This window comes from Asterias amurensis, chromosome 11 (assembly GCF_032118995.1).
Source record: "Asterias amurensis chromosome 11, ASM3211899v1".
NCBI classification, from domain to species: domain Eukaryota; kingdom Metazoa; phylum Echinodermata; class Asteroidea; order Forcipulatida; family Asteriidae; genus Asterias; species Asterias amurensis.
In genome coordinates this window covers 12,858,781-12,879,384 of record NC_092658.1, presented here as the reverse complement: position 1 = coordinate 12,879,384, position 20,604 = coordinate 12,858,781, and the positions used below count along the sequence as shown (strand labels likewise).

Sequence of the window (20,604 nt, the reverse complement as noted above, 5' to 3'; positions counted from 1 at the left end):
TGCCTCGATGCCCACTGGTCATTGCCTTGGTGCTCAAATAGAAATTTACATTTTCCTCATAGGGTGCCCTTTGCTAATGAGATAATGACTGGATGTCTTTGCCCTTTCAAAAACGAAGCATACAGGCCTGTAAACAGACAGCGATTAATAGAACAAAATAAAAAAGAGAAACATTTATAAACGTTCTTCTTTCTTAGATTTGGACAGGGAATTTATAGAAAGCCTATAATATTCTCACAGTTTGAAGACACTGACCAAAATGCAAGCCTATTAATAGACTGTGCAACATACCATAATGAACTTTGGACCAATCATAACGCACATAAAAGCTTACGTCATACCCACTCATCCAATGAAACCGCACCGTTAGATAAATATGACGGGTGCCCGTCTGCATTCTAACGGGTGTACATAGGAGAAACAGTTTACCAGTGCTGTGTATTCTTGAGCACGGGAGAGGGCGCACGTCATCGCCACAATTTACAAGATGTCTGCTTTGAACGATGTTGTCTGCTCCGCAACTGAAGATGGATTTCCAGCAATTTTAGCGGAGAATTTGAGCAAGACATGTAAGTAAATTGTAAAACTTTTGAGAAAAGCAGAAAGGATTCAATAACAGAGTGAAATGAAGTGAGAAGTGTCACGAGAAAACAGAAATATTGTACTTTTAAATTCGAGCAAACACCTTTTTTATAAAAAAGTGGATATCTCGTTGAGTCGTATTGGGCTAATGCAGTGCCTGTGTGAGTGTATAATTTCTAATATTAATACTTAACATTCTCGGTCGTTCTTTCTTTGGCCCTGCACTAAATATTTCTCATTGTAACTTGTACACAACCTTGTTGAGCACCCTTGTGTTTAAAATTCCCGTATGGAGACCTTTTTATGCTTTTTTGTTTGTTTTACTTTTATTAGTCATGTTAGTTAGTAAAAATAGTAAGTAGTCCTTCACTTATTTTATATTTGTTATAATATTTGTATAAGCACACGGACCTTTGTAACGTACGTAGAGTAGAGTGTGCATTGTGCACGGCGATCTTATCACGAAACTTTACGCAACTGCGTAAGTCCACTTGCCCAACGTTTATGGCGCAACTTACGCCATAAACATTGCGCAAGTGGTGCGCCATAAACGTTGTGCAAGTGGACTTACGCAGTTGCGTAAAGTTCATGAAAATGGCCCCTGGAGTTTCATCTTTAAGACGGCAAGGCCAGTTTCATTTTGCAAAGTCAATGGTAAACTTTGGGGCACTAAGCAAGCTAAGGCCAAGACCAGGGGCAACATAGACCATATCAATAGCCTCTGTGTAATTCCAGACGTGTAAGGTGTAGATAGCACAATCAGTTGTAGACATTCTACTAGACCCACGGTCAACAAGTTCTCAATTTTTGAAAAAGTCAAAAGACGGCCGTTTTACAGAACATGATACATGCAATGAAAGTAGACTCACCATATGCCATGACATTGTTGTGTCATCAATCTTTTGCCTCTGTGCAAAGATTTGTGGACAAGTCGTTAATGGTCCAACGCGGTAAGATAGTCAGGTTGTCACTGCTCTCGCGCGAACTGCTGGTTCCCGACTTCCTATGGGGTGTAGAAGTCGGGCAGGGCGCAGTAGTCGTGCAACCAGCAGTTCGCGCGGAGAGCACCGTGCAACTTAACTATCGCACCGCGTGGGACCATAAACGACTTGTCCACAAGTCTAAGGCCTAGTCAGAAGGGAGGGGGTATTTTTGCATTATTGTAGATGCAACAGTATGGGTTAATTGTTTGGTTTTTGTCAGAGGCAGGTGCAAGTTTCATATTATAAGGAGCTTCAGGAGTCAAATGCCCATGCCACTAATCCGGATTTAAGCAATAAAATGATATCTCGCTAAGTTGATTTCTTTTATGGTTTAAAAGTCTACAAGCGGTGATAATGTATCTCACAGGAACTCATAATGACTAATTTATATGTACCTTACTTTTTATAGGAACAGAAGCAAAGACTGTTTTCCTAGATATACTTCACTACAAGCTCATTGAAGCCACCAGTGAAGCTGACCTCAAAGGACCAGCGCAGGTGTAAAAAAGATAGTTCTTATAACATTGGTGATTGGACCCAAGTTTCTGCTGGGGAGCAATCTCTCCACTCGACCGTTCACCTATATACCAGGACATCATGTGTGGTACCCTGAGGATATTCCAAATGACTACAACTCATATAGCAAGGTTGAGTGAGAGCTACTGGACCATTCATGCAAGAGTAAAGCAGATCTTAATAGGAACACTCTACTTAAATTTTCGACTTGTCACCCAAGCTCACATTGCAAATGTGATAACATCTTCAAAAGAGCCAAAACAATTCCTTGAAAATGACGACAGCTGAGGCACAAACATGAAGGTAAGCTACCTCTGTATTAGATGGACTGACAAGTATTTGTTGCAGTGAAACCGTAATGGCTCTAATGAGATTAAAATATTATGGCTTTAAACAACCAACCGGGATCCTTGAATACATATAACTCAAAAATTAAAACAGTCCAGTGAAACTTCTTTTGTATGAGAATACAATTGATTTATTTGATAAATAAATTAGCATAACTTAAACCATCTAGAGACGGAAACTTCAACCTCTCGGACCTAGTCTAACAGCTATTGCTGACCTAGCTTCACCACTATAACAATACTCTCCCATTCAAATTGGACTGTAGTCATGAGATCAGAAGTATCGCATAAGTCTCGCGAGAGTATAGTCGCATGAGAGCCATTACGCTATCACTGCGACAAACATTGTTGCCTTGTCCACAACTGTCCACAAGTCAGACTACGCCTGTGTATGTTTTGTAAAGGTTGACAGTATTGTATCCAGACCAATTAGTGGTGAGCTCTTGATCAAATTTAGTCCACAACACCGTGGCCACAGCTCTGACGGTTGATCAGTTCTTTTACAGAGGCAAGGGACTCTGTTACCTTGGTGCCCCTTTAATAGTTTCTCATAGTTTTTAAGATTTTTTGTTCAATGGAAGTGCTCTCTGCAAAAATGAAAATGATCTTGCACTCTCTAAGATGAAGTTAAAGCCAAGCTTATTAATGAACAGCCTACCTACATATTGATAACAATGTAAATTGAAAAAAGATGTTGTAAACTAACTACTCAAAATATGTCTGAGTAAATAAAATACAAACAACTATGGGAGAAATTGCAGTTCACTTTAGGTCATTGCAATTATATACTTAAAAGAAACGTAAGTTTTATTGTCCGATACATGAATAAAATTTTAGCAAAGGCCTTGTTATAAATATCAAAGCAAGTTTGTGGCTTATAATTTGTTGCCACCAAATTGTTGCCAACTCTCTTCCATCTGCTAGAGAGATAACTAAAATGGAGTTTAGCCAATTACAACCATTTATCAAGTTACAGGTAACCTGTGAGCCTTAATAGTGTACCAGCATCAAATTATGTTATTTTGACCTATGACTTTTAAGGAAAAGCTACTCTACAATATTAAGTTCACATTAGGCCAAATCCGCTATACATTTAGGAGGAAAATAGCACTAGCTTAAGACTGTTAAAAATATAAACATGGCAAATTTAAAAAAAATGAATAGTTGTTTTACAACATACAAAATTAATGAGATATTCACAGCTTAGTTGTATGGTGTTATTAATAGAAAATTTGGAGATTGCATGACCAACTCTGGAGCCACTTAAAGGTGACATTGAGTCATAATGATATGTGGTCCTGACAAGAATGAAAGGTCACCATTCTGAATCAACAAAATGTACAGACTGGAAATGTACATGTAAGCCTATGAGTTTATAGTTTAAATACCGTCAAAGGTTGAGTATGAATCTCTCTATGCTAAAACCAACTGATCATACATATTGAAATAAGAAAAAAAAGGCTTGAAATTTTCTTAAATGCCAAAATTATCACTGTTAATTTTTACATCAAGCAAAACAATTTGTAGAACAGGGTAAGCAAAGAAAATTAAGCATGTTAGATTGGCACGCCTACTCCTATACATCTATAGGTGAACTCGACTTTGCTGCTACTAATAACAACAACTTGAAATAGCGTGATTTGAGTTTTTATAGAACTAAGACTTGAGTAAACTTATTATAAGTCGATAATTTTTACAACACTTTTAGAGGTAAACACACGGCCACATATGTCATACGGCGAACTGTGTGGAAAGTCTTTTGTAATAGCGCCCTCTCTTGAATCAACTTCCTTCAGCTCACGTTAATTTCACACACACTTAAAGACTGGGAACAAAAACCACTGACACCGGATCGCTCAGGATAAATGCGTTCTACTCAATGTTTCCGAAGTAGCAACATATGTTAACATAAACGATATATCTGAAATCACTTGATCTGAACAAGGCTTTATAATTAGATAATTTAAACCGAATCGTCTTAATTCAACAATCTCCCTTGCTTTACATTTCGTCCTTGCACAGAGTTCTGAATTTGTTTGTTTGTTTGATTTCCATTTATACAACAACAAAAGTACAGGAATATTGATCAAAAGTAAATAAATAAAGTTTAAACACTAAATAAGTACACATGGGGGTTGCAACCAGAGGAGGTACCTTCCTGTATATGAGCACCCAGACTGCTGCACTGGTGTAACAAATGACTAGTATATATAGCAACCCACAGTAACAATCCACTGCCTATATGACCTACTTCTTGCATCCCCCCCACTAAGTACTGCATACAAATTGTAGCTAAACAACATCAATGATCACCGTGCTTAATTATTCGTGTTCATTATTGCGCACATGATTAACTTTGAAATAGCCACAAATTGTAGAAATGCACCATTCAAATAAATATTCCATGGGATTCTGTGCTTTGCCCGGGCAAACTCACTTTTCGACATGGTACATGCGTAAGTAAAGAGTGACCAAATGAAATGGCAAGTTCAAATCTAAACTTTTTTTAATACGAATCGTCTGTGGGAAATATACCTTAAATATTGTTGTCTATAGGAATCATAGGATTATATCTTGCACTGCACAGGGGTCGAAATTGCCACTAGCCCGCTAGCCCGGGACTACCAGATTTACAGCCGGGCTACTGATTTTTCCAGTTTGATAGCCCGACGGGCTAGTGGAAAAACAATCATCATTACAAACAACAAAGAACTGTTCTATGGTGTATTATAAAGTTTAAGCCGTGACTCGAGACATAATGTGTCTTTCGGGCTACCAAAATCTCATCAGGGCTACTAAAAATTATTGGTTACTAGCCCTGCTGACTACCATGAAAATACACTTAATTTCGACCCCTGACTGCATGAAATGTAGATACGCAGAGACCAATGACAATTATAACGTACATGTGAATGGAATGTTCCTTTCTAGTGGTTCATTAAACTCTACAGGATTGACCCGGACTCCGAGTCCATGGGGGCCTGACCCCTTTTTTGGGTCAGACTGACTTTCACAAAGTGTCACAATTGGGATGTTGACTTTGGATTCTGCGTCAGTTTGACCCATGTCTGGGTCATTTTGACACAGATTCCGGTTCAAACTGACCTAGAAAAGGGTCTGGGTCCACGGAACCCGGATCCGGGTCAGTTCTGACCCCTGAGTTTTTAAGTGTTAAAGCTTGAAGAGCGTGCTGACTAATAATGTTGCCACCAAGAAATTAATTAGTTGCTCTCCTTTTTAGCCAAAGAGTATATATAGTTTTTCATATCCTTGACATCAGATTTTTCTTAATCCCATTCAAGACCTTGATTTGTGTGTGTAACCCTTTGTATTGAGTTTCGTTTGTGTGTCTCTTTTGGGAGAGAGGTCCAAAGTGTAACACTTTTAATGCAATACTTCTGTATAAATACTGTTTTGATGGGTAACAGTTTTTATATTATACCATCGTGTATGTTTATTACAATAAAGGGACTTATTATTGGTGATGGGTGTTATTCCCACAATGAACATTTTATTTTAGCTCGTCAAATAACGTTTTAGAGTTGCAAACGTCACCTAATAAAAAAACACAAACTCTAAGCTCGGGACTGAAGTACGTGCCACTTGCACAGGGCCTGTGGAACATGTTTGAAAAACTACATACGTAGTACATGCCACAGTCAGTGGTATCTGCATAATTCCCGTCACTCTTACCATCACACGTGAAGGAAATTGCGGTGGTCTTGGCGCCGGTTGCAGATGACGCGTCCGTGGGTTCCACGGGAGCTGATGTTGTGCTTACTGTCTCTGTTAATGGTGATGTTAATTGTGGTTTCACATTGAGAGCATCCTGATTATCTGAAATTTCATGACAAATATCGTTATGTCAAACAAATTGAGCGTAACCAGTCATCCACCTTTAAAGTACGCACAAACGAGTAGCATAAGATTGTTAGCAAATGATATCTGGGGCTTAACAAAATGGCTGGTAATGAGTATGATGGGCCCACTGATGGTCTTCAACCGTTTTGTAGCCTTTGTTTTATAAGCAATTTGTCAGACTATAGGCATAATAATACTTTATAAATGCATGGGTTTACCTGGGCATTGCAGCCACTTGTGAATCTCTACCGGCGAGTTGCTGATCAGAAAGGTATCAAAGTAGATGACTTTGAAGTGGCGGTTGGGTGTACGGTTGGTAATACCACCCGGTCGAACCTCGGTGCACTTGCAGGGGTCCTCAACCGGGATGACCCACCGGTAGGGTTTATGGGGTACGTCTAAATCAGGTTCTTGTCCCATCCAACATACCATCCCTTCAAACAAAAATTGTATGATACTGTCATCATGTGCTGGCCGAGCGGGTTTCGTGCGTGTTATTTGGTGGGATTTTGTCATGTAGTGCTAACCTACTCTGAGGGGTACCACTGTTGAGTTGAACGTATAATCATCGCGACCCTCCTAATTCACCTAAATAATTTTCACCAAATTAACTGAGCCAGGTGTTAAAATGAATGGATTTTTGTTGAAATATGGATTGTGCATAATATGACGTAATTAACCACCATATTGATCTAAAACAATGGAAAGGGCGCGCGTGTACGCGCTACGCACGACTTTTAAGCGGACACGTTTCATCAAAGATGGCGCAGCCAATATACAAGGGGTTTAAAATGGCCGGAAAACCTGCAGTAAAACCAGGCAGCTATTGGTTACTCTGGTACAACAGTATGTGGATCAGTAACTTTCTTCAAAAAATGTTTACAAACAAATCGAACATTGAACGATAGTCGTCGATTAAATTAATACTTCTAGTTGCTTATATTATAGCGGGAAGAGTGAATACATGAGCAATGCTTATAAATCAAAATTATGTATTGTATTGTATTGTATTGTATTGTATTGTATTGTATTGTATTGTATTGTATTGTATTGTATTGTATTATGTTTTATTCCAAACAAAAACATACCCCATATCCCTGGGGAGGGTAACAATATTATGAAAACAAAATACAGTTAATGAATAAGACGTACGGAAAGGAATTTAAATTAGAACAAAAACAAATAATCACACAGTTTGATTTCTTTTAAAACAGTAAATAAAAAGACCGTACTTGGCAACGCAAATAATACTAGCTTCGTCGGGAGTGTCCATCAAAAACTTAAACTTGTCTTCCCTGCCAAGAGTTTCAAAGCCTTTGTATAATGATCAATGATATAATCCAACATAATATTCCTAAGGTCGTTGTATAATTGGCAATCTAGCAGAACATGGATTTCTGTTTCAACATCAAGGTGACAATGCGGGCGAATTCTTTGGCTTGACTCTAACCCAATATACCTTCCAATTTCAATAAGTAGCTTGTGTGAAGAGCATCTGAAACGGGCCAAAGAATGGCGATAAGATTAAACGATACAGAGGCTACTTTCGATCGGAATAATATTAATGTTAAAGAATTATATATACAACCCATGCGTATCAATTAACACTGAGCCCAAATTTGACAAGAAGAAACAATTCAAACATTACAAAAATTCTACCTTGCGTCTTGCTCGCAATCCATAAAAGGAACACCAATCTAGCAGCGTGCAGAGAAATCTCCATGTCACATAATATAGTTTTCTCAGGAGATGTGATGCGACGTTCGAACAGTCTCTGAGAAGTCGCTCTTGTCGTCTCCAAAGCCTAACACATTCTGCACAAAAAATATGTAGCCTGGTCTTCTTTATAAAAACCACTCAACCAAGCGTTCAATAAATTAAGGCACCATTAAAAATAGATCACACGAGACATGCCGGTGTGGCGGTTTAAACTTTCCGCTGTGTTCAGTTTTCCGAATGACCAAATACGGTAGCATTACGTCATGTGATGCCTGCGCACAGCAAGCGAAAGTAGTCCATTTTTAGTGCCGTATTGAGTCATCCGTTACCCTCCGGTAGCTGTCATGGCGGCGTGCACGAGTCGAGTACAACTAGCGGCAAACGCGTGGATCGTATGAGTTGTTTTTTATGTAAGCAGAGTGTGACCTGCATAAAGTTGTACCCATGAATACATGTAAAGATGGGGCAATAGATTATGTGACTATACACAGAAAAGAATCGTAATAATAAACAATTTGGGGTCACTGCTGAGAGAACTACTCTCGCGGCGGTATCTGACAGGTCACCCGGAAAACTGAACACGCCGGAAAGCTAAAACCGTTCGAACAACGTGATGATATGTCCGACTACGTCACCCGGAAAACTGAACACGGCGGAAGACTGAAACTGCCACACCGGCAGAGTGCAGAGCGCTTTACACATCAGTGTAAGTAATAGCAAATAGTCACTTATTGAAAATGCTGGATATAAAATAATACAGAAATCATATTTTGTGCGTATATGGCACCTTCCCGTTGACCCTGGTTTATTTTTTACTTTGTATGTATTTAAAAAATAAAATAATAATAAGTGTTGGATTTACAATGCACTCTCGTACGGACCAGCCTTTAAAACTCAAGTCGAAGTTTACATCAGAAGAAGTAAAAATAAACCTTAAAATAAACACACAATATTACAGAAAATACATCAAAATAGCAATTTAAGTTGTAAAAATCCTTGAATATAATTATAACTGTTTTCAAACAATGAATTTTTGAATCCCGAGATCAATGCTATTTGTTCACTAATTTCTCAGAAACTATTATAGCATAAATATTTTAAAGTGAGTTTCCGTCCGTGGCCATCAGTGAAGTTTTCTATAATCATGCGTGAGTGATATTTTATTGACTTCTGTTTTCCTCATGACAAAACCAAACATTCGGTTCCCGTGCAATGTATTTTCTCTTCGTTAAAATCTGCTATTTTTCGAAGGGATTATACTGTATTATCACTGTTACTCGTAGGCAAAAGCTATTAGAAACTTAAATTTTCCGCAGATTAAACTGCCCTGCATGGCAACATTAATTGTTTTTTCTTATTACACAGTCACAAATTAATTGCAGAGTTCTTGGTGTGTTATAAAACGAGTGGCGATTTAAGTTGGCACTGCACAAACACATGTATTATAAACATTATAACCAGCAAAATGATAATAACGTGTTCATGTCTCCAGTTTACACCTTCAGTGTATAACACAATTCCTACAACCTGAATATTAGTAACTCTTTCTCATTATTTGTCAATCTACCGCTCAATTACTTTACACAAGGCCAGGAGCTGTGGCAATATCATTAGGAGGACATATTTCTCTGGAGGCAAGGGTGGCACTAATGTACTGCCCCTGAGCTTAGTTGTGGCGACCCATCCTTAGCATTTCCTGAGTTTTGTCCTCGGGCATTATAAGAACTGTTAGCCTTCTTGTAATCATTTACACGCTTATTAGCTGTCCCGAACCACTGTCGGAACAGCTTATGTTTTCGGCGCAGTAATCCAAGCCATAGGCAGAATCTTATAGTGAGACATTTTTTTCCCCTTTAGGATTCCCTATTCACAGGCAAATTTGTCTCCACTAAAAAAGTTTTAAAAATTTAAATTTGTTTATTATTGTCTCAAAGACACTAAAGGAGGTAACTTTCGGGTTACCACCTTTTTTACGTGTTGATTTGCGACTTACGTGTTGATTTGCGACGTTGTTTTTCTTTGGTCACTGAGTAGATGGCACACTTTAACTATAAGGGGGATGCTGACTCGGAAGGACTGGGCCAGTCTAAAAATCTGGATCGAAACGTACATAATTGCACTGGGAAAAAAACTTTCATAACAATATACCCTTAACTGAAAAAGAAAATAAATTGTTCTTCATATGCGGGTACACTGAAGTAAGTTGAACGTTGCATAAAAGTAACCAATTGCAAAGATAACATTCCATTTAATAATGATGACATTAACTATTTTATTAACTATTTTATAGTACAGTAACACAACACTGGCTTGACGTTGTGGCTCTCCCGCGCACTACTCTCCTCCTTATTTTCAGAACTCTCTGTTTTTCTGCAGAAAGCTCCATGAAATAAACAAATCGTTTCCTTGTTTATGTTAACAGTTTGGAAAACTCCCTGATTTAGCCCTATAATATCCTTCAATTCAATGCACATTTATTTTTCACTTAGACAATGACATAATTATGAGGAGATGGATGCCAACAAACTCAACAATAAAATGTACAGAAATTTCAAAGATATGAAGTGTGATTAACATGCTAGCCAGAACATGCAGGGAAATGTGCTTTGTACACTTCCCGTGACATGACAAGGACTTGGACACGACAAGGACAACAATAACAATGACAATGAGACTATTTATAGTCAATTTAAATAACAAAAAACAACAGTCTTTGTACAGTACTAGACCAACAAATGCATATCCAAGAGGTGTTGTTTCAGTTTTGCTATTAGAATGACCTATAAAATGAACGAGACTTTTTAGTATCCGGGTTGAGGTTATCCCAGAATAGGGTACCAAGATACAATGTTATACAATGTTTTTGAATCCCTGATATTGATGGAAATGATTGCAGTTTTGTATTAAGTGCTCGCTTCTCTACAACAGTCGCCTCCCTCCTGGTGGCCCCCAAATAGTTTTCTGAGTCGTGGATAACACCCGGCCTGCATAGTTGTTGGGTTCCTCAATGACTTCCAAGGCATCTATATAAGGTGGAATTAATCAACAATATTTCAATAAAGACCTTGGAATACTGTGTGGCAGCAGACTAACCAGGTAATTTTCCATTTCGTAGTTTTGAACATGCGCATCTATTAGCGATAACAACTGCCACCTAGCGTTCCAAATATCCCCAATTAATTTCGAGCTTCAAACATTATTGCAGAAGCAATGTGTGAGAGGTGTTGGTTATGTTTTTTTACCTGATGGACATTGCAGCAATTTTCGAATCTCTAACGGCGAGTTGCTGAACATGTTAAAGTAGATGACTTTGAAGTGGTGGCTTGGTGTGTAGTTAGTCACACCACCCGGTCGAACCTCGGTGCACTTGCAGGGATCCTCAACTGGGATGACCCATTTGTATCGATGGGGTGCGTTCGGATCTACTTCCTGTCCCATCCAACACACCATCCCTTCAAAACAGAACAATTATGTAAGTGAGATGATTGTAAACGTATGGAAGTGCTGAGATTTCCATTGCGTTGGGCTTGATGTCATTCTGCTTTCACCAAAATTATATTATTGGTTCGACTACTGCATGACTGTGCATAATGATTGTAAAGACACCAACCAATCAGCACCTCATATAAAATATTTTCGTTTGCAAGATCTGTCGTGAATTTGTAAAATTGTGGCGAGTTTATAAGAAGTTTTTGTTTTCAATCTCCTTATAAGTGTAGAATTTGCAGAAGATAACACATGTATAATTTTGACCAAACTGTATATGTACAACGGATTGCCCCCTGCCATGGTTCTGCTTTCAGATTTTAAATCTTACCTTGACAAATGTGCGTAAGAAGAGAGATGGAGATTAAAAACCAAGCGGCTTGCAGAAACGCTGCCATTTTTCTTCCAGCAAAATTGTGTTTGTGTGACTACAGTCCTTTGGTATTTGCAACTATTCGACGCCTTTCGTGTTAATTGTATTGGATACCTTGCCTATCGATTGGTAAATTGAGAATGAATATATATGACTATTATTGGAAGTTTGGCCACATCTTGTAAAACAATGTTGTCTATAAGTTAACTTCAGATTTCTGCGGGAGTTTCAACTTTTCCACCATAGGTAAACACTATTTTGAATGATCACGGTTTCTGTTGGCAAGTGGCCTTAATAGGATTGAGAATGAGGATACCTAATCTGCCATAAGACTACCACCCTCTATTTGGATAAAGTGCAGAGGTCCGAGATTTGTGCGGTCGTCAGGAAACGGATCTAGGTGAAAGGTGGAGATGGACTTGGGTTGACGTAGGCTAGAGGCTCGAAGTGTGACGTCAGATGTTCAGGCTACCCTGAATGTTCCCGAACGTTCAACATAACACGAAAATTACAATACACTGCTGTCTTGTGATACATTTGGTAACCATTTACTTATAAAATACGATATAAAGGAACGATGCAATTTCTTTTTGCTTCCCATTTCCTTTCTCGTTCCTTTGTTCTTTCATTTCTGCTTGGATATACGTCGAGGTCACAACGAGTGAGAGCGCTGCTGTGGCGTCAATGCAAATGGGTCTTTGTGCACTAATTGTGCACAGCGCATTGGCAGACACACGGGGATTTCCGGCTTTTAAGTGTGACTTAAGCACTGGATTCTCACATCACCGTCTGTCAAAAACGTCGGCCATACCCCCCACCCCCCCCCAAAAAAAAAAAAATATATATATAAAAAATAAATGAATAATAAATAAATTAAAAATAATCAAAGCTTAAAGGCCTAACAACGCATCTTTATCATTAAAAATTAAGTTTTCTCGAAATCTTGCATGGGTGATATTGATTGAATGCTGTTTTCCTCATTGCAAAACCAAACCTTCGTTGGAAATCTAATTTCTCTGGAGGATGATACTGTAATTTTCCTGTTACTCAAAGGCAAAAGCTACAAGGAAACCCGGTAACATAAATTTGTATCCTTTAGCCACCCATAACTACAGAAACCTTGGTGGTGAGTTCAACGAGGTAGAATCAGAAATGAGTATATTGTAATCATGACTCTTCCTCTGTGCTGTACACTATTAAGGCCGCCATGGCTTTTAGATATAATTGGCACTAATATTTTTTGGAACCTGTATTATAATCAAAATAACGTGTTGGTAGCATCTGTTTTCCCCATCAGTGTTTAGTAGCACCATATGACCGCCCGAATACCACACCTCTTCTTCTATTATGACAATGGTCGCTTACTCAATATTTGCAAATGTACTCGTACTCAAGGCTATACGGTTTGTCAGTAATATACCAGACGAAAATATTTCTCTTGAGGATGGTACTTGTATCCCTGAATTTGTTTTAACAACAACGAACTGTGTGCAAACTTCTTCTGATAGCGCCCCTAGTTTGAAACAACCTCCTTTAGTCCACGTTATTTTCCCATATGGGGGACGGAATCGCCTCCGGACAGATTTCTTAGTCCATTAACAAAATGACAATCTCAGCAGAATAAAAGTATGATCTCATCAAGTGAAACTAAACGAGCCTTCTTCAACATTCACGTTCATGCATTTATTCTAAGTTGAACTTTAAAAATCAAAATAGGGTGATCTACAATCTAAATTACGAAAGATAATATTTTGGTCGTACATTATGAATTTCTTTTTAAGAAAGTGGAATCGCCACACACAAAAGTACGCAAGGGTTGAAGTTTTTTTCATAACCATATCACTATACGCAGTAAGTAACAAATTATTTGGAAGCTACTAAAGTATAATTAGCACTGCGTAGTGTACAATATTCTATGAAAGTAGAAAACTGTTATCATTACAGAAAACTGTACTATCGATTTTACTGTCATTTAAAAAATAGTTGTCTGTATCAAAAATTATTAGCACTACACAGTATAATATAGAAAAGGAGAATGTAGTTAAAAATTAAAGAAACCTACCATTAATATGATATAAAAAATGAGTTATCGGTAGCTATTACATGAATAAGAAAAATATCTAAAATGTTATAATTTTATGCCCTTTAGACTTCAATTATTGCAATTTTCTTTTGGTAATTGTCAAAATCATGTATTCTCACTTGGTGTATCCCAGAATATGCATCAAATAACAAGCCTGTGAAACTTTGGGCTCAATTGGTCTTCGAATTTGATAATGAAATAACAGGCACCTTGTTGTATTGTTTTTGTGTGCTTTCAGATGAATAAAAAAAGGCCTATAGCTGAAGTATTTTATTTTTGAGTGAGAAATTACTTCTTTCTCGAAAACTACGTTACTTAGGGGGAGCCGTTTCCCACAATATTGTATACTATCAACAGCTCTCCATGGCTCGTTACCATCTAAGTTTTTAATGCAATTATTTTGATTAATTAACAATAGTGTCCAGTGCCTTTTACTTCTTCGTGTATCTTAATTGCAGTCATACACTCTCAATTACTGGGATCGATCACCACAGTTGACATTATATGGCCAATCACAAACACTGAGGTTGTCATTCCAGTAGAGTCCGTTCGGACATAACGTGGAGTAGGTAAGCTTGCCTGAGCATTGGTAGAATCTGGTGCAATCTTCCGGGTCCGTGTATATACCATCCGCGCGATCGTCGCAGAACAGCGGGAGGTTCGGCGCGTTGCACGGCACCAAATTGGGGAAGTTGCAGGTACTGCTCTGCGGGTCGTAGTAGAGATTACTGGGGCACGGTAAGCGGGTATAGACACCATTGTTGCAGATGTAGTACATACTGCAATGTTCGGGATCTGGGTGATAACCATTCGTCTTGCCCTGACATCCAAAATCGGTGGTGGCTGGTTTGCTGGTGTATTGAGGTGTGTTTGTGACCGGCGCATTGGTGGCCGGTGAATTGGTGGCCGGAGAATTGGTGGCCGGTGAATTGGTGGCCGGCGAATTGGTGGCCGGCGAAATGGTGGCCGGTGAATTGGTAGCCGGTGAATTGGTGGCCATTGAATTGGTAGCCGGTGAATTGGTGGCCGTTGAATTGGTGGCCGGTGAATTGGTAGCCGGTGAATTGGTGGCCGTTGAATTGGTGGCCGGTTGATCAGTCACTGCTGCACTCGGTGTTGGTTCGTCGGTGCTTTCGGGACCATCTCCTGCATCAATATAGAGGATGCTCATTATTACAAACAAGACAAACAGAAATATGTCAAAAATATTTGTAGAGATTAGATTGTGTGACATGAAAATATCTCTAAATTTGATAGTAATTTCCTCTTGGTGAGGATGTTAAGTTCTCTGACTGTTAACAACATGTTGTGAGGGGTTTGTCACACCATGGGTCAGATTTACCCAGGGTGGACCTTACAGTGAAGTTGGTTTTGCAGAGGAAGAAATAACACACAGACAGAAACCACGTAGGCCTAACTTCAAATTGTGCGGTAACATATAAATATCCTTTAATTCCCAAAATCAATAAATATACACTCCTACTACTTGGTTTGCCCCAATAAAATCCTTACATAAATACACATAGATTACCACCACCAAAGTTCGTGATCTTCAGACTTTCTACCAGGGCACTTAATGGTAAAGCGCATTGACACGGTTATTGTGAAATGCGATAAATAATAATTTGTTGGGACAAAGTATCTCATGCCTGATTTTGACCGTCGATTTCGCTGGATATATTGAAATTCTTTGTAAACAAAACCATGTCTCGTTTTGTCTTTATACCGCAAATAAAAAGAACAATGGTTCATTTCTAACCTCTGGAACAATAATTGCTCCTTGCGCAAGTCTCACAGTGGTATCTCTATGTCAATATTGCAGTTCACGCTTGTGAAAAAATTGTTTAAAAAAAGTTGAATTACCTTCGAGACCGAGGGCGCTATTGATGGCTTTCATTAATGGCCACCTCTCGCCGCAAATTCCATTGAAATCATCCATGTCAATAGCCCAGACCATTGCACCTCCAAGTTTCTTTTCCTTCAGATAATCCACCTTGAGAAATACACAAAAAAGAACATTATACAAACTCCTTGCTGTGCTTAAGGGCCTTGTTACATACACGAGGGGCAACTTGCTGGGTTACCAACGGTCCAAAGCATGTTTCAAGACCTTAAGTATCACATGACTCATTTTTCAAACATAGTCTAATGATCAAAGAAAAAAAAAAGTGAAAGTTGAAGTGGCTTTCCTAAAAGAAAGAAAAGCTTAACCAGGTGCTCACCTTAATCCGGAGACTTGCTTCATCGTCATAGCCAACCCATTGATTTTCGTAGTAAGCATATGGCACCAGACGCTCATTGTCCCACACTGAAGTCAGTCTGCCGTCGTTTAGTTGTGTGCAGATCTAAGAAGGGGAAAATTACTACAAAGTTTTAGTTCAATAAAGCTGTACACAAAAATAGTCTCGATATTATTCCATGATAATGGGGGAATTTTAGTAAAACCATTGTTCTTGGTAATGTGCGCACGCTCAGAACTACGTAAACCTGGTAAATCTGCTGCCACCTAGCGTTCCAAAGTGTCACATTATAAAGTAGAAACCTGTTCACACCACTGCTTATACTAGCTGAAATGAGCTTAGCTGCTTGGGAAACCTCTGACTGATCTTTTAGATCCGTAGGTTTTAGGTAAATTATCTGCATTATCACAAAAACCTGTAATTCTGGTAATGTAAACAATTACAATACTATTACCTCGTAATACGATAGAAATCCCGTCTCTGCCGTGATAGGGCCTGGCATACCTCCGCCCCTTGCTGGGGCACCGATGCCTGTGTCTGGCCCGCTGAGTGTAAAGGAGCGACCGTACAGACCCATACCCAGTACAAGCTTAGACGGAGGCGTACCTCCACTCAGCCAACTATTGACGGCATTGGACTGAAAGACAAGTTTTGATACAAATTTGTTATAAGGTAGCAACAAGCTATGATGTCGGTACAGGAAAACTACGATGATCATGTACATGGTGCAAGCTATGTTAAAAATGAGTGTGGATCGCCTGTCCAGCTAATAAGGCAACATGGTCGAACAAACACTTATAGCAGGAATTAATTTTCATCATTAGAGAGTGAAAGTCTACCATAAGCAGAGAATACTGCTTAAAAATTGTATGCTATTTAAGCAAACATAAGCAGGAAACAAGTCACAGATTGCATTTTTAGATATGAATTTTGGCTGAATATGACCATCTACAGGTGAGCATATGCGCTTAGCTACTTTTTGAGCTGAAGCAGCTCTATGCAATTGGGCCCTGGATACACCGGACCCAGTTTCATAGAGCCAACACAAATAGCGGTAGCGTTTTCCTGCTAAGCAAAACGAGAGTAGGATACCAATCACAAATGGCACATGAGTAATTTGATGAGTAATTTGATTCTTTTTTTTATAGATTTTTTTTAGTACGGACAGAAGCAGAATTATTGTGTGTGGCTTGAAGGGACTTTTGTGTGCTTATCAGCTCTGTGAAATTTGACAAATTGTCAACACTATTGGAATCACTTACCACTGTGAGAAAAGCGTTGTCACCAACATCTGTTGAACCAGGATAGAGGGCGGTATGGTGCCCTGTGACAGGCTCCGACTGACCGTGAAGATCGTACGATAGAAGGTTTATAAAATCTAGAGCACTGGACAGACGAAAATACATCATTTATTGTAATGGAGGAAAATACATCAGTTTGCGGCCTGTAAATTTATCCAGTATTTTGGTTTCGGTAATAATTTTGTTTTGATTATTTTTTGTATAGGATGACACAAGGCGGACAAATAACATGACGAAGCACAAGCTCTTTGTCAATTCGGAGTCATGGAAGAGGTCAAAGGGGAACACGTCATTGCATGAAGGTCATTGCATGAAGGTAAGTTTATAATTTAATACCGATTTAGTCCAGTTTAGACTAGTCAAAATTATTGGATTGTTAAACGGATTTGTCTTCGTTGTATAATTCTCTTTGCGAGCTTCGTGAAGGGAGTACTGTATTTTGTACTGAAGACTGGATAAGTTTAGTAGCGACCTGTTGAATTATGGTGCGTGTCCGAGACTTGAGCACAATAAATGCCAACCCCAAACACTGTTTTTTTCAAAAAGGCAAGTCCGAGAAGAGGAAGAAACTACAGTCAAAACTCTCACCTGGCAATTTTCTTGATTTCGTAGCCGTTTTTAATCGTTTCTGATCCGGCTGAAACTGCTGACGTCAATAGGAGGCGCTCTTGTTCCGTTCTGTCAGCCTCCGCTGCAAACCCTTCGCTGAGCTCCTATGGTTCATATAAATACGAGACTTTTGAACGCTAGGTGGTAGCAGACTTACTAGGTAAATTGGTTTTGTGAATCTGAGCACATAACTGAGAAAAATTGGTTTCAGACTGCTGCTATACCTCGATTTACATCGAGTCAGCTTTCTGAAAAATTGTTTTGTTTTATAGCAGGCCACAAAACTATACTGTAGCATTTGCCAATCAAATGTAGCAGGTTTTTGTGAAACAAAATATTCAAAGATATGAGCACTTAATGATGCGATGATTTGGAGGACAGATGCACAATGTTTTATCTGTGGTTCTCGACAATATATTCGCTTAACACATTACTGAAAGAAACTAACCTGAACAAGCAAGGTGAACCGTTGTTTATCAATGGCGGGGCTCCCTCTGGAGCCAGGGAACTCCCAGTCCAAATCAAGCCCATCGAAACCCCTCTGGCGAAGATAGGAAATGGCGTCCCGCACAAACACCCCTCTCCTCGCAGCTGTCTCCACCATGTAAGAGAACTTGTCCACTCCGTGAGTCCAGCCTCCTACTGCAAGGAGCGTCTTCAACCTGGGGTTCTTGGTCTTCAGGTTGTTAAATGCTTCGTAGCTTCCTACACTCCATTCCGTTGACTCGTCATTCCACTCGTACGGCTCCAGGCGGTTGTTGTACGAGTCGCTGAGTTTAGCGAAGCTGAAGATCAAGTGGGTGCAGAGAAACGGGTCGATGTCCCCCGCGACGAACCTACCGTAGTCCGGTCGGTACTGTGCCCAGTTGGTGAAATAGCACACAACTTTGTACTCTTTGGCCTCGATTAGTTCATCTTAATAAAATAAAATAAATTGTATTATTCATAAAATGATAATTGATGTTTCTGATCAGCTGGCAGAGTGTGGGTTTGAGTCCCAGTCAAGACACTTGTGTCCTTAAGCAAGACACTTTACCCATTGCTTCGTCCTTCGGATGGGACGTGAAGCCGTTGGTCCCCTGTGTTGTGAAACGCACGTAAAAAACCCAGTGCCACTATCGAAGATAATGTGTTCCTGACTGGATTGTTTTTCATGAAGCGTAGAAAGTTAGAAAGTGATATTCATACGGATCTCCCGAAACTATATGACATTACACCAAGCAAGTATAGGTTTTCTCGGTCAATTTCGGCAAATGAGCAGTCAATTTCATTTTCATGCGTTCGAATTAAAGCTGTTTTGCCTCTCCAGTTGTTACTGCGTTTCAAATTCAGAATTCGGCTATTCAATTTCGTTTTTGGTCGAGTCAAATTCCTTTAGCACTCTGTTCAATTTAGCGTAGCGTCATTCTTTTTCGTGACACACACGCCTCAAGAAGCGTCTGCGAATTTGAATGCTGTTTTGATGAATTGTTAAATTGAGTGATTATTTGGTTCATTCGAATGACGCAACATTACATTTGACTAATCCCAAAACGAAATCGAATGACCCTTTTGAGTACCATTCGACTTTACGCGAAATAGAATAGCTTGGAGGTTAAATTGGCTGCTCCTTTTCCGAAATTTACCGAGAAAACCTATATTAAAACATATTTTTAAAATGAAATTGAAAAACTTACCAGGGGGTTGTCGCATGCATGCCGTGGCGTCCATGGCTCCAAATACCACGAGCAGTGCCACGAGTAGACAACCCTTTAACGCTCGAAACGGAGACATTCTGCACTTCTGCGATCACAATCCAGTACTCTCTAATGATCGTATAGTATACGATTGCCGATTAAGGAACCAACACAGTTATTGAAGTTCCTGATGTTTGATTAAGTACAAGACGAGGCCTCCGTATTTATATGAACATCCTTGTATTTGAGCTTTTCTGTGAAAGTGTCTGTAGTTGCTGCTCTGGGAAAAACAAACCTTGGTCATGAATTAAAAGCTGTTCGTGGAGGTATTGGGAGCCCGTCGTGGGAGAGTGGTGTTAAACAACACGATTGGCGTGTAATGATTCATGTGTAGGATTTCTCTCCTCATTGTTGTATGTTTGGGATTGGTATTAGTGAGTGACGTAAGACCCCGTACTGACGTCACGGGTTGGTTATCCCACTTTCTTTATCTTCGAATAATCTTGTTGTACCTAACGGGTGTGTTGGAACCATGGTTCGAAGACTTACGTATGTAACGGCAAAGTGGAAAATAACGCACTTTAATGAGTAATACCATATCTGCATGAGCTTTCAAAGCAGCAAATACTTCACCAGATGCAATGAAGAAAAACAACTTCAACCAAGGTTTCCAGCACAGTAATGTATTGGCAACAGTGTTGACTTTGTTCTATTTGACAAGTAGTCGAGTTTTATTTACATACACTGATCAAACAAGTATTACGATTTATGTCTATATGATTATATACTTAACATGGTTGGAGTCTGTTGTAGTAAGATTTGTGGGGC

At 39.2% G+C, this 20,604-nt stretch overlaps 2 protein-coding genes and 1 long non-coding RNA gene across 3 annotated transcripts; 1 reads left to right on the top strand and 2 right to left on the bottom strand.

Moving 5' to 3' along the window:
- Window positions 1-489: 489 nt before the first annotated feature.
- Window positions 490-17,859, top strand: LOC139944392 (uncharacterized). Its single transcript, XR_011786952.1, has 3 exons — window positions 490-569; window positions 1,975-2,384; window positions 17,697-17,859. It is a non-coding gene; the product is annotated as an uncharacterized lncRNA (long non-coding RNA).
- LOC139944391 (uncharacterized) lies at window positions 5,825-8,012 on the bottom strand. The gene is made up of 3 exons (XM_071941403.1): window positions 7,949-8,012; window positions 6,508-6,723; window positions 5,825-6,265 (listed from the first exon to the last, which is right to left on the bottom strand). Exons 1-3 carry the CDS (start codon window positions 8,010-8,012, stop codon window positions 5,940-5,942), a joined length of 606 nt encoding a protein of 201 aa, XP_071797504.1. The 3' UTR covers window positions 5,825-5,939.
- On the bottom strand, window positions 13,495-20,302 carry LOC139944389 (chitinase-3-like protein 1). Its single transcript, XM_071941400.1, has 8 exons — window positions 19,777-20,302; window positions 18,549-19,015; window positions 18,080-18,204; window positions 17,453-17,576; window positions 16,645-16,827; window positions 16,173-16,295; window positions 15,814-15,943; window positions 13,495-15,096 (listed from the first exon to the last, which is right to left on the bottom strand). Exons 1-8 carry the CDS (start codon window positions 19,871-19,873, stop codon window positions 14,423-14,425), a joined length of 1,923 nt encoding a protein of 640 aa, XP_071797501.1. The 5' UTR covers window positions 19,874-20,302; the 3' UTR covers window positions 13,495-14,422.
- Between the last annotated feature and the right edge of the window lie 302 nt (window positions 20,303-20,604).

What these genes read in the sequence shown, in the direction of transcription:
- LOC139944389 (XM_071941400.1), bottom strand. Translation starts at nt 19,873, where the DNA reads ATGTCTCCGTTTCGAGCGTTAAAGGGTTGTCTACTCGTGGCACTGCTC. An exon ending in ATGCATGCGACAACCCCCTG is followed by an intron (nt 19,016 to 19,776) that starts GTAAGTTTTTCA and finishes TATTTTATTAAG; the next exon opens with ATGAACTAATCGAGGCCAAA. An exon ending in GGTTCACCTTGCTTGTTCAG is followed by an intron (nt 18,205 to 18,548) that starts GTTAGTTTCTTT and finishes TATGAACCATAG; the next exon opens with GAGCTCAGCGAAGGGTTTGC.
- LOC139944391 (XM_071941403.1), bottom strand. Translation starts at nt 8,012, where the DNA reads ATGGAGATTTCTCTGCACGCTGCTAGATTGGTGTTCCTTTTATGGATT. An exon ending in GATTGCGAGCAAGACGCAAG is followed by an intron (nt 6,724 to 7,948) that starts GTAGAATTTTTG and finishes TTTTGTTTGAAG; the next exon opens with GGATGGTATGTTGGATGGGA. An exon ending in CAAGTGGCTGCAATGCCCAG is followed by an intron (nt 6,266 to 6,507) that starts GTAAACCCATGC and finishes ATGAAATTTCAG; the next exon opens with ATAATCAGGATGCTCTCAAT.